The sequence below is a fragment of the Corvus cornix genome, chromosome 15 (genome assembly GCF_000738735.6).
Source record: "Corvus cornix cornix isolate S_Up_H32 chromosome 15, ASM73873v5, whole genome shotgun sequence".
Classification (NCBI taxonomy): Eukaryota; Metazoa; Chordata; class Aves; order Passeriformes; family Corvidae; genus Corvus; species Corvus cornix.
In genome coordinates this window covers 7,714,435-7,731,144 of record NC_046345.1, presented here as the reverse complement: position 1 = coordinate 7,731,144, position 16,710 = coordinate 7,714,435, and the positions used below count along the sequence as shown (strand labels likewise).

General features: G+C 44.6%; 1 protein-coding gene across 2 annotated transcripts in view; it reads right to left on the bottom strand.

Annotated features, from left to right (window-relative positions):
- GNB1L (G protein subunit beta 1 like) overlaps positions 1-9,272 on the bottom strand; it is a 42,747-nt gene extending 33,475 nt beyond the window's left edge. Inside the window, exon 1 of one of the 2 annotated variants that reach the window (XM_039561407.1) lies at positions 9,187-9,272. Coding sequence is in view for 1 of the 2 variants with exons in the window: in XM_019285165.1 (XP_019140710.1) it covers positions 7,344-7,352 (9 nt within the window). In the remaining variant the exon portion in view is untranslated. Of the gene's footprint in view, positions 1-7,343; positions 7,368-9,186 lie in introns of those variants that run through there. The other variant, XM_019285165.1, reaches the window with a different exon arrangement.
- Positions 9,273-16,710: the final 7,438 nt, after the last annotated feature.

Below are 16,710 nucleotides of genomic sequence, written 5' to 3'. Positions count from 1 at the left end.
GTCATTTTCCAAAAGGACACATCACTGGTCAGCTGTACTGAATAGCACCTACTCACAGCCACTAAACCCGAGAGGCCAAAGACAGCAGGAATGGTACACGTGGTGTGGGAAAGCTTGCCCTGCTCCCACGACAGCGGGAAGGATCCGGCAAGAAGGCTCATAACAAGATCAGACAAAAGAGAAAACACTGAATCATGTTAAAGTAATTACCAGAAAATAAGACTTCTGCAAAATATTTGCAATCAGCTCTCTCGAGCCTTCAGGCTCAGTCTTGCACTGGGCTGCCTGTAGCAGCACCACCCCAGGAGGCACTCCAGGAAGAGCGGGTGACTCAGTCGCAGTTCCTCCCTGGCTCCTTCCTCCTGCATGGCACAACAAATAACTGCACCCTATCCCACTGCAGCACTCCCACGTTACTCCGAACAGCCTGACAGTACAGAAAGCCACAGCCCTGCTGTCCCTCTGCTTGCCGTACTTAGGGACAGTGAGGGCACGCAGACCCCACTGTCTCTTCACCCTGTTGTCTCTTCTTTTCCATCTCCCCACACCCAAAACTGCTTCTGAAGCGGCCATATGGGACACATTTACTTCTCACTACTGCCCTGGGGTGCTACTAGGAACAGGAATAATCTAGCATGGAGATAGCATCAGCATGAAAGAGAAGAGAATCCTAGTTAGGAAGAACATATGTCGTCACTAGATAATGATAACCACATTTCATGGGCACAAGCATGAAGGCATGAATTTCAGAGATTTCCCCCTTGTTTTAAAAAATAGGGGCTTATTATAGAAATGCCCAATTACACCATCAGGCGCTGTACAATATTTATTATATAAAATCACTATAATTAAATGCTAAGTGCTGATTTCAATTATTTAGCAGTGGAGCAATAAAATAAGCAAATGCCTTTAAAATGTTTTTTCATAGAAAAATCACAGAATACAAAAGTAGCTAAAAAATGACCTGTCAGGACCTTAGACATCCCATGGTAAGATTTAAGCTGCAAGGATTCTCAGAGCCATTTTTTTGCTGCAAGCTTGTAGTGGAGCTAATATATAGGGAAAGAGTGAATTCGTGCCCTGACTAGGTTAGTTACCATGTCACTTTAGAATCAGACACTGAGGAAAAATGAAGTCACATATAGAGGCTAAAAATAGTGAAGATCTGAAGCAGTGAGGCAGTTCAATCCACAGGGGCCGTGTCTGCACATGCCCCTCCACTGAAGGACCCAGGCTGTGTTCATTAGTGTTGGAAAACCTTGCAAGATTATATTAAAAAAATACTTTATATTGAAAAAATAGTTCCAAAACATTGTCTTTTCTTGACAAACAGCATCGAAATCACTGGAAATAGAGGGGATTCCCAATAGATATTCCCAATAATCTATCTGTCATAGACAAGGGACAAAAGGCTGCCATATTAAATATTACTAATTCTATCCTGGGGCTAAGTAACGCTCCTGGAGAAATGGTGATAAAAACAACAAGCAGGAGTGAAGCTGTAGAAAAAGAGGTGCTGTACTGTCCTTAAGCAGGATGCAGTGCACACCGTCCTGACCAGGGACAGGACTCTGCCAGCCAAAGACACGAAAGTGGCCATGCCACCTTCCTTTCTTTTTGGTGTAACTGATGTTATATCAAGGAAAGACCTCCAGCACTGCTCCAAATTTGCAAGGCTCAAGGGCTGTCAGTGTGCCAGACTCACCATTACAGGGCTAAATAATGGATGGATGTGGAGCTTCTAGATTGCCTTCACTCCAGCTGTTACCTTGCAGAAGTTGGGATGGATGACATTGAAAAATTCTTCACATTGGCATTACATTTAGAATTATTCTATCAAAAAAAAAATGCAGCCGACTTCCATTCATGTTTCTGACAAGCTTTTGTTTTTCCTGATAGATTTTCAGCTAAACAAAAACTGAGCTAGAAATGTCCAGTTCAAACTAAATGTCCTATGAACTAAATACTGATTATTCCTTGCTTCTTTACATCCCTCTCATTTACCAAGAACAAAACAAAACTTGAAGAATATATTTTAAGGCAGGAATAATGACCATTCCCAACCCCACAGCTCCATTTTTATTGCAAATAAAACAACTCTGAAGGTCTTCCATTAGCTTCAGAGGCTGGGAGGGAGTGGGAAGAATGATGTGTTACACTACCACGGAGGAAGTACATATGCCAGCTGGAAAAACGGACTATAAAAAGCTTTTCTTACACAAACATGAGGAAGCAACCAACACCCTCAATTGTTGAAGTGAGAGGAGGGAGGCCTAAACACACAACTAGAAAAAAAAATTTAAATTAAAAATGTCCTGCATGTGTCACATGTTCCCAATTTCTCTCAGATTTGAGAGCCTGGTTTGATAAGGTCAAACTGAGCAAAACAGCACAAATGCTGTGTAACTGTAGCAGGCTGGAGACCCTGCTGCTCAGACTATCACATGTTTTTTTGGCACAGCACTATGGACTCACTCCCTCTCTGCAACCTACTGCAAGTCGGGTGAGGAGCCCTCTGCACCTGGAACAAGGGATCAGAGTGCAAAACCCAGGCAACCGTGCTGCACTGCAGGAAAGGTGGTGCCACCAGGGCAACCACCTCTGCTCCAAGGGCCTTTCCTAAGCAGCAGCATCCCCAGCTACAAGTCAGGAACGCATCCCTTCCAGTCAACACAGGAGCGTGGTTCACCCAGCTCAGAACCAGTGTGGCATCATCTCATATGTCAGAGAACAAAACATTCAAAGGGTCTAACACAGGGGCAAGAATTCAAAGTACAGCTTCAGAAGGTCAAACAGGCCCATTACAAAAGAGAAATTTATTAGAGCAAACAGCTAAATTCTGGCAGGACAGAGATGCAAATTCTAACAAGGCAGAACTGAGGAAAAAGGAGGTGGACAGTGAGGTTGGCCACACTGATTTCACCTCCTTTGGAGAGACTGCTACATGGGCCTTTGCACTGGGCAACACTCAGCTGGAACCAGCCATCCCCAATACAGGCTCACATACTTCCATGTCCCAAGAAACAGTCCCATACACCACAGTATTCTGATCCCTAGCAGCATAAAGCCTCTGAGAGAGATACAACCAAAATGACGCTCCCATGACGACCTACTGCCACTGCAGCAGTCTCCTCTTTTTCCACTAAGGTCATTTTCCTTGTCCATGAACATATATTGACTCCTAGCATTTAGCAAAGTCATAACCCTCTAGTTACAGAGCCTGAACTTGTTAACAATTATTTAGTGAGTGTAATGGAGCTAGGTCAGAACGTAGATACATAATCTAGAGATTCTACTAGTCCTTTACAAAATCATTCCTTCCCCAGCCAGCCACTGTGTGACAGGACATTAAAGGTAGAGGTTTGGCTATGCAACGAATCTGTAGCTTCAAAGTAATTTCACTTAGAAATTTCTTACACGGTTCTGAATATCTGCAACTTATAAATGACTACAAATCAAAAACCAGAGAAGTCTTCACACAATATTCAAGTGGAGGCAGATAGCCCACATTCTCTCCTGCCTGCAGAACATGTCAAGTTGTTTTGGAATTTTTGAAAATAACAAGAACACACAAAACACTTGGGACAATACAGACCTACCAAACTGGGATAAAACTGCATTCTTCTTCCCCTGCTGCTTACTTAGGGAAGGTGTAAGCCTTGCTTTGCCCAGAACACACAGACAGCAACACAGCTTAGCACTTCAAACACCAGGACAGTCAATAGAGAAGAAATCAGCCTGCTTTGTCCCTGGCATTAATGGTCAATGCAAAACAGGATACTGGATTCTTGAATATGTTTTCTTTATTCTGCAGAAGGCACACGAAGGAGTTCTGATAAGCCATTCTCCCTCCTGATTTCAAACTGGGAAGCCACGGCCTTAGAGAGGTCTGCTCAGACATGGCTCTGAGGAACTTCATTCCTAGATGGCTCCAATTCTCCTACCTTTATGTCTGTGCTCACTTTATCTCATTGTCTGGGTGGGTTTGTGGGTGGCTGCTGTTGTTTTTTTTCACATTAAGTGTGTCCTTGGGTCTCTCCACAATTCACACTGTGTACACTTGAAGTCCTTAATATATCTTGTTTGCAGCTCTACTTTTCCCACCTCTTAACACTGACTAGGACATTTCTTCTCTCAAATAGTCTCACTGCTTTCTCACAGCAAAACTGGCATTGTGGACTGCCAGCTGACTCCTGACAATTTATTTATATGTGCACAGCACCATGCAATTCTACAATGTGAATTAAGAAAAAATAATCCTCAAATCTTACATAATTCTCCTGTTTCTAGTTGTCAAGAAGTTACTTTCTTGATAATCAAACTCAAATCTTGATGATAGAAACTTGCATTTTAAGAAGAGGCAAGCAGAAATTTCTCACCAACTGAACAAGTTGTGCTATGCTTCTGGGCACGCATTACAGTATCTTTTTCGCATCGCACCTACTCTACTAAATATACAAAACACTGTGCAAGTGATAGTTTTGTCAGCCACCAGCTAATCAAATGAAAAATTATTAGTCTTAGAAAAATAATAAAAGCAGAAGCCAGCTGTGCGTTTGTTGGATGAAAATCCCAGTGTCTCCCACGTTAGCTCATGTGTATTTCAATTTCTGGGAAGAAAATAATGGGAATTTCTCCACCCTTTCTCATGTGAGCCATAAAACAGATTTATTACCTAGGATATATTCTGTGTTTTCTCCTGAGGAAAAAAGAAAGTGGTGGAACAAGTTCATTTTTTCCCTTCTAAAACAAGGATTTTCTTTATAATAAACACAGAGCTTAATTTTGGTATCATATGGCCCTTCTATTTAATGCTCTGGTCACACTTTTTGCCTTTTTAAATCTTGAATTGTTGCATTTTCATTTCAGTGGGGAATCTACAGCTGCTCCAGCTGTCTGAGTGTGAAAAGTCTGTCCTAAGATTCCTATCTGGTGTGTTTTAAGGCAAAATTCTTCCCTCCCCTAAATCAAAGAAATTTAGCATCTACTGAAAAACTGTGAAATAACTAAAACAGAAAGAAAAGCTAAACATTAGTCTATGTTTCTTTTCAAATAGTTCTTGCTCAGCTTTACCTTATACCCAGCTGTCACCCAGCGGCTCTGGGAACAGGCTGCAGACTCAGAGCTTTAGGACAGGGTTGCATCTCATCTGGGAAGGTTATCCTGTACAAACAACTATTTTTTTACTGTAACGGTCACATTCTGACCTTTAAAAATAAACCATGAAAAAGAAGATTTGCTGACTAAAAGATTTTTTTTTTTCTCCTAAAACTCTTAATTTGCTCACAGCATGACATTACAGTTCTAAAGACCTGTGCTGGTAAATCCATTTACAGAAAAGGTGACTTCCCCTGTAACTTTCGCTTTTGAGATGCAGAAGAGACTGATTCCTATTTTAAATGCTTCTGAATCATGATATAGCCTGGATTCTTCAGTTTAATGGTCTGGGAAGTTTCAAGGCTAAGATAACCCTTTTTAAAATGACATCGAGTAACACAGCTTTTTTAAGCAAATCTGTTGACTCCAATATTTGTAGCCTAAATGTGCTCTACAGTCTCCCATCGCTAACCAGCACCTCTTGTTTAATGAGTCACTTTCCTCAACACAGCACACCTGACATCTCTCAAAGTTTCAGTTCTTTCAAATAATCCCATGATATATAAGCGTTTACACCAAGTCATAAATGCCAATGAGACAATTTTTGAAATGACGAGCTATGCCATCATTAGCTGCATATAATTAAAACGTACCATAGGAAGTGCATTCATTACAGTTGTGAAATTATTTTATTGCTTATGAAAAGAAAAAAAAAAACCTTTTAATGATACAACTGTGCCAGCACAGAACTCAAAAGGAAGCTGGCTTGCTTGGGCAAAAAATTGTGCAGGTTTTTTTTGTAGATTTGTTTCATTCTCATTGTTTCATGATCACTTACACTTCTCCACAGAGACCAGTAATTTGGAAAATAAAACCCCAGTAGCTGAAGCAGTTTTCAGCCTATTACTAATTTGAAATCCTTCACTTGTACTACCAAGTATATTCTAGTTCAGTCAAACTGCATTCTTACAAAGAGAGCATAAATCTATCCACACAGATATTTTGGGGAGGAAAACACTATTACTGCGACTAGACGTACCTTTTTCCTTTACAAAGACATACAAACACAACAAACATGTAATACTGTGTTGAGATTTCGTACAAAAGAAATGTATCAGCATTACAGCTCAAAAAGGGCGTCCAAAAAGCAAAGTTCAACCTTTTTTTAAATCATTATTAAGTTTGTCTTCACAACCCCAGAAACAGCACTAGCACACATCTATAATCCAGCTGCAACAAGACAATTTATTACAGAAGAGCAGACATAGTAGCTATTTTCCCCCAATGAACACAGTCCTTCATAGAATATTGTTTTGAAAAACCAGAATCTTCAGGGTTAAATTTCCCATATGAGCTAATTAGCAATGACTAGTTTACAGTTACTACTGATCCAGTGAAACAGTACATTGTTATGGCTGAGCTTGCAGAGAAATAGTACTCAAATTAAAAACAAGACGTATACAAACATGAAGCATAATACAGCCTGATGTACTTCGTGGTAGAGAGCCAAAAAAATGTGTCTCTTTAGAATGTAAGAACATATACTGGTCAGTAGTTTAACATTTCTCTGCAAAAAGAACTCACTGTATTCTAAAATGCTCAGAAAAGACGTAATGTACGTAAAAGTCAACAGATCTTCTCCGTAAATTGTAACTCCAGTGTTTAAAAATAAGTCTCTACATCAATTAACCAAAATCAGACAATCTATCTGATATTAGAAACCGGCATCTATTCCAGTGCATGCACCAACATAATTTCCATCTGCAGAATCTTTATAACTGATAATCACACATCCAAGCCAGAATAAACAGAGTTAGATATGCTGATCGCAGGGTATTTTTAAAACAAGAAAAAACTAGTTTACCTGTAAATCAATAAAAATGTTAATAGGAACCATTAAGAAAACAAGAAATTGCTCCAGTAGCTTTTCAAAAAATTAGTAATTTAGTTAAAAATAAAATTTAAAAAAATCCTTATACTTCCTGCACCTTAGGCAGAAAGGACACATTTTTAATGATGTTTCCCAGGCATGGAGCCCTCTCTAAAATCTTCACAGAAATGGTGCTAAAAGTGGGAGTTACTGGAAGGAGCTTCGGAAAGATGACAGGTCACAAAGACACGAAGACACTGTGCTAAAAAGTGTGGCAAAATGCTCCTCAAAACAATTCCCAGAGAAAAAGTTACACACATATTTTCATCTCGTGCTGTCTGTTTTTTCCAGAGCACACACCATGCCTTCTTTTTACCTTTTTCATTTCAAAATGAAGCTGCCGAATCTGGAACCGGGATTACTCTCTACTCTAAACTGGCATTCAAAGGAGTTGTACAAGGCATTTTCCTTATTTCAAACAACCAATACTACTGAGGAGAAAAACACAGCAAAAGAACGCCAATGTCGGAAATGAGCGCGCAGCTGCCCCCCGAGCACCGCGGGATGCGCTCGGAACAAAGCGGCTGCCCCGCCGCGAGGCCGCGCTGCCGCCAGAGGGCGACAGCGAGCGAGCCGGCAGAGCCGGCGATGAGCCCTCACCAGGCCATCAGAGCTAGAGCTCTAACCCGTTGATCAATACAGTATCATTTTTCATATTACCATACTATACTTGACAATAATAGGTTTTCTATTGTAAATGCTTCTAACTGAAAGGTATTAAAGCATTTTTGGGTGTTCCTGAGGACTGCCACTGCTCTTGCAGATGGTGGGGAGAGACCCGCCTGAGGCCGTGCCTTCCCTGGACAGAACCGTGTTCAGTACTCAGCCAGAGCTGTTCCTGCCTTACCTCCATCTGCTCAAACAGTGTCTGTGTCGTTTAAATACCTAAAAAATACTTATTTCTATTGGTCATAACAGTACTGGGATTATTACTGAGAGCTGTAAAATTCAGTCTACTAGAACTGTAAGCTCTATTACCACTAGGTGTGGTGCTGATAATGATGTCTGATGGAGTGTATCCTGAACTCAAGGCACACACACACCTGTATCACCACTGCCAGAGGAGCTTCTGCATGGACGGTGCAGGCAAACTGCTGCAGAGCATCAAGGAGATGCAGACCCTAATCAAAACACCACTTTTTTTCTAGCAGATGCCTTACATCAGCCATAGATGCGACACCTTCCTCACCCTGCTGGCTTGAGCTTCTTCCCACCCTCGCTGGAATGGGGCTGTTCGAGGCTCTGAGGGGCCATGAAGGGCTCTGGAGCCGTGAGTGGTTCTGAAGGGCCGTGAGTGGCTCTGAGGGGCCATGGGTGGCTCTGGAGCCATGCGAGGCTCTGAGGGGGCCATGAGTGGCTCTGAGGGGCCATGGGTGGCTCTGAGGGGGCCATGGGTGGCTCTGAGGGGCCATGAGTGGCTCTGAGGGGGCCATGGGTGGCTCTGGGGCCATGGGTGGCTCTGGAGCCGTGCGAGGCTCTGAGGGGGCCATGGGTGGCTCTGGGGGGCCATGGGTGGCTCTGGAGCCGTGCGAGGCTCTGAGGGGGCCATGAGTGGCTCTGAGGGGGCCATGGGTGGCTCTGGGGCCATGGGTGGCTCTGAGGGGCCATGAGTGGCTCTGAGGGGGCCATGAGTGGCTCTGGGGCCATAGGTGGCTCTGAGGGGCCATGAGTGGCTCTGAGGGGGCCATGGGTGGCTCTGAGGGGCCATGAGTGGCTCTGAGGGGGCCATGGGTGGCTCTGGGGCCATGGGTGGCTCTGAGGGGCCATGAGTGGCTCTGAGGGGGCCGTGCGAGGCTCTGAGGGGCCATGGGTGGCTCTGGAGCCGTGCGAGGCTCCGAGGGGGCCATGGGTGGCTCTGAGGGGCCATGGGTGGCCCTTGGCCCATGGGTGGCTCTCCGGGCCGTGCGGGGCTGTGAGGGGCCGCGCGCCGCGAGCGGAGAGTGACGTTGGCCCCGTCGCGCGCCCCGCACTCGGCGGCCGAGCCCCCACCGCGCCGTTGCCGTGGCGACGCCCCGCGCGTGCGCACAGCGCCACCGCCTCCTCCGGCCCGTGAGGCGGCGCCGCGCCGGTGACAACGGAGCCCTCCCAGCCCGACTCGGCCTCGCCGCTGCCCCCGCGGCCGAACGCGGGGTCCCCCCGTCCTCCCTCCTCCCGCTCACCGAGCACCCTTCCGCCCGGCGGGTGGGAGAGTGACAGCGATGATTCGGCGATCCCCGCGGGAACCAGGCGGACACGGAGGAGCGCCGAACCCCGCGCGTGACGTCACGGCGGGAGGCGCGCAGGCGCTATCGGCGCCCGGTGCCGCTGGGCCCCGGCGGGCCGGGACTGAGCGCGGGGCAGCGCGGGGGGGGCTCTGCCGGGGCCTCCCGCTCAGGGGGACCTGCCGGGGCCTCTGCCGGGGCCTCCCGCTCAGGGGGATCTGCAGTGCCGGCGGCGGCACCGGGAGGCGGCGCAGCCCCCGCGGAGCAGCCCCGCTCTGACGGTCCTACGAGGGGCTTGGCGCCCGTCCGCTTCCTCACGCTCCGTAACCGGGAGGACCCGGCCTTCACCGGGAGCCCGACACGAGTTCTGAAGCAGCCGGGAAGGGCTGGGCCGGGGCGCTGGTGCCGGGCTGTCGCTGCCATCGGGCCTTTCAGCCCGTGTGTGACTCGGGCGATTCCCCACAGCTGGTTGGGAAGGCCGATCAGTGGGGTGCGCATTGGGCTGTGGTTTGGGCTCTCTGCCACTCTGCTTGCACAGCATCCATTTATCCGGTGCTCTGTGCTTGCGGTTGTCGCATTCCTGAAGTCATTTGCCTCCTCCGGCAGCCACTGTCAACTTGGATTTGTTGTGGGATAAAGACACAATTCTTTTAGTGCAACACAGCCGTACAAAGTTTTCCAGGTTCTGCAGGAGAGCTCCCTTAAAGAAAAAAAGTTGCCTCCTGAAATGGTTCCCAATGGAAGTTACTGGTTAGGTAACTAACCAGTTACTGGTCACAGCTGAACTAAATCAGGCAACAGTTAAATAACCTTGTGTGTATTGTTGGAATAAAACTGCTGTGATACTGGAATTATATCCTGCTAATGTACCCATCCGCCCTCAGATGGATGATGGGAAGAGCAGTGCAGACATGTACAATGACAGCACTGCAGAGAGAGGTACTCTTCACCCTTTCACAGACCCCTGCTGCTCTCCAGCTACAAGCCAACTTGCTCAAGGAAAGCAAATAAGCCATCATTTGCTTGTGTCACCAGTCTAGGAGTTAAAAGCTGTGTCATTTATGTAGTTTTTCAGGAGGCTGTCCTGCTCTAATTCCAGCTAGAAAGCTTGGTACCTCATAAAACATGCTATTCAGTTTTCCTACCATTTTTGTCTATGGAGCCAGAGTCTTTCAAAGAGAAATCTAGTGCTGTTAAATGAGTGCTGTTCTGTTCTATTGATGCAAACAAAGGCATGGAGATTTTTTGTGGGTTTGGGAAGGTAAATCTGGAGCTTGCTTTTCTACTCATATCAAATTTCTCATCAGTAGCAACACTGACTCCTAAACCCTTGCTCTAAAGGGCTTTAAATGGCATTCAGTGGTTATGAGAACACAGAACACTGAGGAGGTTATGCCTCTCATTATGAGGAATGTCCTAAGCACAGATAAATGCATTCTGTATTGTGTAATGCATAAATACAGCCCCATACTTCCCTATATATTTTGCTGAAATGATTTGAATTAAGAGATTTAGAGCAGCAGATCATTGCTATAAATTGCTATGTATAATGGAACCACATGTGCAGTATACTTCACTTATACTTTAATTTGTTAGGAGCTAAATGTTTATTAGAATATGGTCCAGTTAATATTCCCTACAGTCACCTTGAAAATGAAATATCCTTTCACAACCCAAAGATAATGAGTTGTATGGCAAGATTAGGTTGTTACCAGAATTCAGGAATGACAGAATCCAATTAATTTAACATGAATTAATGCAATATCAAATTTATTACAGTTGGATGCAGTTTGTAATTGAAAGTTCCATTACAGCACGTTTTTACATGTTGTCTCCTATCAGCAAGAGATCTCAAAAGAGCAAATTCTCTATTTGGAACAGCAGCAATGTGTTTATTATATAATAAATAACTCTTTCCTTACATGTTTGCTGTGAGGAACTTCAGGTCCCAAGAGCCCAGTTGTGCACAAGGGGCTCTGCTCTTGCTGTTTCTCACAAGGGGCTACGACTGAGCTTAAAGAGAAACCTGGGTTTCATCTTTGGCTGCTTTGCTGGGCTGCCCCTCCTGTGTTACTTGTTCATCCCTTTTCCTATTTTTCACTCTTCTGGGGGATCACCCCTCTTTGTTTTTCGGGTGGGAGGGGTGTAATCAGCCCTCTAGTCAAATAAACCTTTCAACCTCCTAACTTCAAAATAAACACTTTTATTGTGGACAGTCCAAGCTCCTTAGGCAAAGCTTTAGGTCTCAAATCCAAAAGGTACACTGTGTCCTTTTAATAATTTCATAGTGGAAACTCACTATTTGCCCATTCCTGTGGTGTTATGGAGGTTTTCAGTGATTCTGGTTTAGGTTTCGGGATTAGGTGAAACCAGAGTGCCTTAAACCTCTTTAGAGGTTTGGGATTAGGTCTGCATCAGGCCTAATATAGCCTTTCTGTGCAAGGCTAAATTAAATGGCAGGAATATTTGTTGTGCACTGATTCACAGGTGTTTGGCAAAATACCAGAAAACATAAAGGAACCACTGGAAGAATCATGAAGGCAAAGCCATCGAAACATGAGTATTAGCTAAGTACTGAGGTATCACTTGCAACTGTGGGGTCTTTCAGACTGCTTTTAAGTGATTTTAAGCATGGATATCATTTTTATGTGTCTCTTTCACATGAATGCGAGTAAATTGAAGATCTGTCATGCAAATGGATCATGGATTTTATTTGGGTATTACATTCTGGTAATTGCTGCCTGTTTTATAGAAAATGTATATTAAAGTTCATCAAACAGCTGATATCACTGGAACTCTATTATTTTATTGTACACATAAATTCTTCTCTGGAGTATGTATTGGCCTGACAGAATATGCTAGGTCACGAGGAGAAAAATGCAATAGATTTATGCCTACCATTAAAACATTGGCCTGTCTGGCCCAGGAGGGAGAGGCATTTGCCTCACTGATGACCATGGACTAACTGGAGGAACTAAATTCATTGTTTAGGCTGTCTACTGTGATGCTTTTCAGCACTTTTCACTCACTTTGTCTCTGGTAGGGCTATTTCTCCTCTATGTGCTCAGTTCTGTAGTTTGTAACGTGGGCAAGGCCTGACTCCCTGGCCATCCCCTGAGGTACTGTCTGAGCTGAGCAGATTTCATCAAGCAGAAGGAAGAGCAGCTCATTGCTGCAGTATCAGAATCTCTGCAAACTGCAGCAGCTGGTTTGGCTGCATTTGATGGGAAAAGCTGATGCCTGGCTCAGCAAAGCCTGAGTCTGGCATCAAAAGAAGCCAGATATGGGGAGGCAAAGCACAGTGCCCAATGGTTCAGTTCCTACAGCTGCCCAAAATCAGTTACTGCCTGAGCATAACTATCTCCTCTTACTAAAGTATTCCCTTCACTGATTTTGTGCCTGTCAGCCCTTTACAGAAGAGGGTAGTTTGACTGCATTTATCTCCCCAGATAAACAGATTTTAGGTTCACTTGTAGACTTGCCTGTATTTAGAAAGTTAACTACGTCTCAGAATTGCAGGGCTTCTCTGGAGGTTTTTTCCATGTCACAATGAGTTCTCTTGCTGCAAGCTTTTTTTTGCATTCCTATGGCAAGTGTTCTGATCAGCAGTGCATACAGCCAGGTCCTGTTTTCTCATGTCTGCTTGCAAAAGCAAAACAGAAATAGTTAAATCAAGTTTAAAAAGAGTTTGTCCCCTCTGATCAGATGAGCTGTAAAATAAGAGGGAGGCTAACTTAGAAGGACTTAATAATCTTAGAATCTGTAGAAAACATTATTTATGGCTTGAGAGCTACACAAGTCTTGAGCTTTAAATGTAAGTTCTTTCCTTCTTTAATGGTGCATGCAAGGAAGAACAAGAGAAAAATGTTCCAGTCAAGGACAAAATCATAAAATAATGAGCAGAAAAAAATGAAATGAAAGTATTAGGGGCCAGGGGAGGCTGAGTGGGAGTTTGTCTTCATACATGATTGATCTAAACTTGAAAAGGAAAAAAATAAAAGACTCCTCATCTTTAAACAAGATGGTTATTTGAGCATAAATAAGTCTCACATCAAATATGTTGCTATTTCCAATGGAGTCTTTTCATTACAAAACCGCAACATTCTCAGCCCTAATCTCTTCAGATAAAACAATACGGCTGGTGGCTGTGAATCACCACTTTGAAACCAACCTCTGAAAACAGCAACACGTTCAGGGTGAAGAGAAATGGAGGAGACAAAGAGCTGCTGTTTATAGATCCTTGCAAAGAGACGCCCCACCTCACTTGCGTGGAAACGTGCTACAACACCCGAGAATTGTTTCTCTTTGGGTGGGAAGTCCAGCTTGGCACAGCCAGGCCAAGGGATTGGGGCTATTGATGTATCTGTGAGTTTGGTTTGAATGATGCATTAGGTTTTTAACTTTCATATTTTTCAAATCCTGTACTGCTTAGTGTGCAACTGAAGTTTCTTGTAGCTTGTTAATTTTTGCTCCCTCGTGCTAGGTAGACATAACAAAGCCTCTCCAGGCTTTGTTTTCAAGGACACCCAGACTCTCCTAGGCCCAAAAAGTATAAACCAAAAGCCTTTGAGAGGGGGGCAAGCTGAGGGGAAATTACATCATTAAACTGAAGCTTTAATTGGAGAATTAACCCTGATATGCAAATGAACCAAACCTATAAAAGTGTGAAGAACTCGTGACCTGCCGTCCATCTTGGGGTCCACCTTAGCAATAGCCTCTGGCTCCCCAGGGGGTACCTTTGAAGGCCTTTCAAATAAATACCTACTTTTATTCCCTTACTCCTGTCTAGTCTCTGTTTCTAGGTGGCCTCTCAAGGCATCACCACACCAGGCTGAGCTGTCACAGAAATCTGCAGCAGTGAAATGCCAAAATCCTCCTGGATGCTTGAGCCTTGAGGTTGCGTGAGAAGGGGGATGGGGAGAACAAACAGCTGGGCTCTCTGTGCCAAAATGAGCACTCCTCCTTTCCCAACCCATTTGCAGTCACATGGTGATGTCCCCTCCCTTGTGCTGACCCTAGCATTCATTTGAGCAGCATCAGGACTGATGCAAGGCAGGAGCAAGGTGCCAGGAAAGGAGAGGGCCTGGGAGGGAGAGCAGTCACACTGGAAGAGACCTCCCCTGAGCAGTGGCACCAAAAGGAGCAGGCCAGCCGGGACACAAAGGTTTCCATCCAGCAAATGACATCTCACCTTAAGCAGGAAGCTCATTTCCCTCCACAGTCAGTGAGGAAAAACAGGCTATTAACCACATAGGAACATCCCCTCTACCTTTTTTTTCTCATTCCACTGTTTCCTAACATAACACACTTAAACAACAAGCTTTGAAATCCAGAGATGCCATCCCATGGGAAGTGGGAGAAGACTTTGGTCTCAGCACAGACCCCCAGCTGTTCTCTGACTAGAAGGACCTTGCACCGGTGGTGGGGGATGTCCTGTGGCAGGAAGACGTGGAGCAGGATCAAATGAGGAAACACTATGGTATTTGCATTTGCATGTGGGTTTTAGGGGCACTGTCTGTAACTCAGAAAAAGTCCTGATCTTTTTGAGCCCCTCTCAGAAAAAAAAAAATGAAATGGGCATTGTTCTCCTGAGAGGAATCACTGTAAAATGGCCTTTGGACATGGTCTGGAGGCATCAGCTGCACAACCTCCCCATCAGTGCTACCCTTCCAGCAAAGCTCCTGAGGCAGGGCTCAGATGAGAGAAATGTTGACAGGATGCCAAATCCACACCCTCTGGAACTAGACAGAAAAGAGAACCAAATGGCAAACCTATATCTGTGTCCAGCTGTAAAAGTCCAAGCTTCTGTTAAGTCTGAATAAAAACCTTTGATCCAAACGTCTCCACTTTTTAGGGATTCCAAACTCAAGTGAAAACACAGCAGTTTCACCCTAGCTTGAAACATAGCCTCACACCTTTGATTTCTGAGGAGAGATCATTTTTCTTGGGGTGAGGCACATGGACAGCAACAGATACCTCATGTCTTGTTCAGACAGCCAACCAAAAGGCTTAAGTGGACACACACAGTACCAGCAGCATGTGATGGGATTTAGTGCAAGGAAATCAAACTCTCTGCCCCACCTCCTGGGCTTATCCTTTAAAGACCAGTCCTGTGCTCACAGCTGGAGTTTATGTGAGTCCTGCCTTATTAATTAACTGAAGCCAGTGCCTTTTTCTCCTGAATTCCAACAGAAGCAATTAGAAAGCAGATACTTCACACATAACAGCTGGTTCATTTAACCCCCTGTCCATGCTATTGTGTCCCCTCCCCCAGCCAACTCACATCCCGCTTTTCCATCCTTTAAAGTAATGGAGAGGGACAGTAAAATCAAGGTGGCAAAAGCAGGGGCAGCAGATAAGCATATTCTTAATTAAATCATCTAATATAATGCTGAAAGCAGAGGAGTGTTGTTGAGGCTACACTTCTGAGCCGGGAATCATAACATTCACCTACCAGATGGGAAAAAGAGCTTTGGCTGTCTACGGCGTCCTCCTTAAAAGGGGGATCTGTATCAAAGTAGCAGCGTATTTTCTTCACTGAAGGCTGTTGATGTCATTAGAGCAAGTCTCATTTTTATTTAAGACCAGAGTTAAGAGTCACATAAAATTGGCACAGGTGAAGGCACCAGGCCCATTAAGTTGTGCAATGCGACTCTCTGGGAACTTTTTGAATGTTCATGCACCTCCAATTTATTTATGCTTGGGCAAGCCAGCCCCAGAGCTTCTCCTCCTTGCTTCTCAGTATAAATACAGCCTCAATCCTGCCATTAGGCCTGTAAAAAACCCACTCAATCCACTAAATTTGCTCCACTCCCAGGATAGATCCAGTTACAGGAAGAGCAGTTCTGCCCCCCTCTGTGTTACACACATTGCTGGGAGATGCTATGGACGTAAAATTAAACCCATAGCCAAAAACATCCACCATAACACTGAAAGTGAAATCTGCTCTTGCCCAACTACCTTAAGTGTGTGTTCTGCTCCCAAGCAGGTACTCTAGAGGCTGGATCTTGATTTAAGGCAGGTAGAGCTGTTCAGAAGGAAACCAAGTTTAGAGAAATGGAGATTAATTTCCCTCTGTGAAACACTTCTGAAGCAGGGAAGTAATTTCAGTGTATTTGAGGCAAGGGGTGGTCAAGAGTCACATTTCTTTTCTTAGCATGGCATTTTTTTAATGTAGAATTTATGGGCAAAATAGAGATTTGGTCCCACACAGCATCTGCTCATGGCATACAGGAATAATAACAAAAGAGTAGACAGCCAAAGTACCCAGTGCTGAGAGATTTTTCTGCTAGATGATTCCTCACTGATCCTGAAATCAGGCAGCATTATGATGACATTTTCAGTTATAATACGTGGAAGATTTAGGTCCAGACATAAACTTTGCATTTCCTTTCTCAAAGAGGTAGCTATCCAAGAGGCTGCTTTTGCAGCCAGCCAGCCAGATGTTTGCCATCTTTATTACAAATTTTCATGCATCTTACA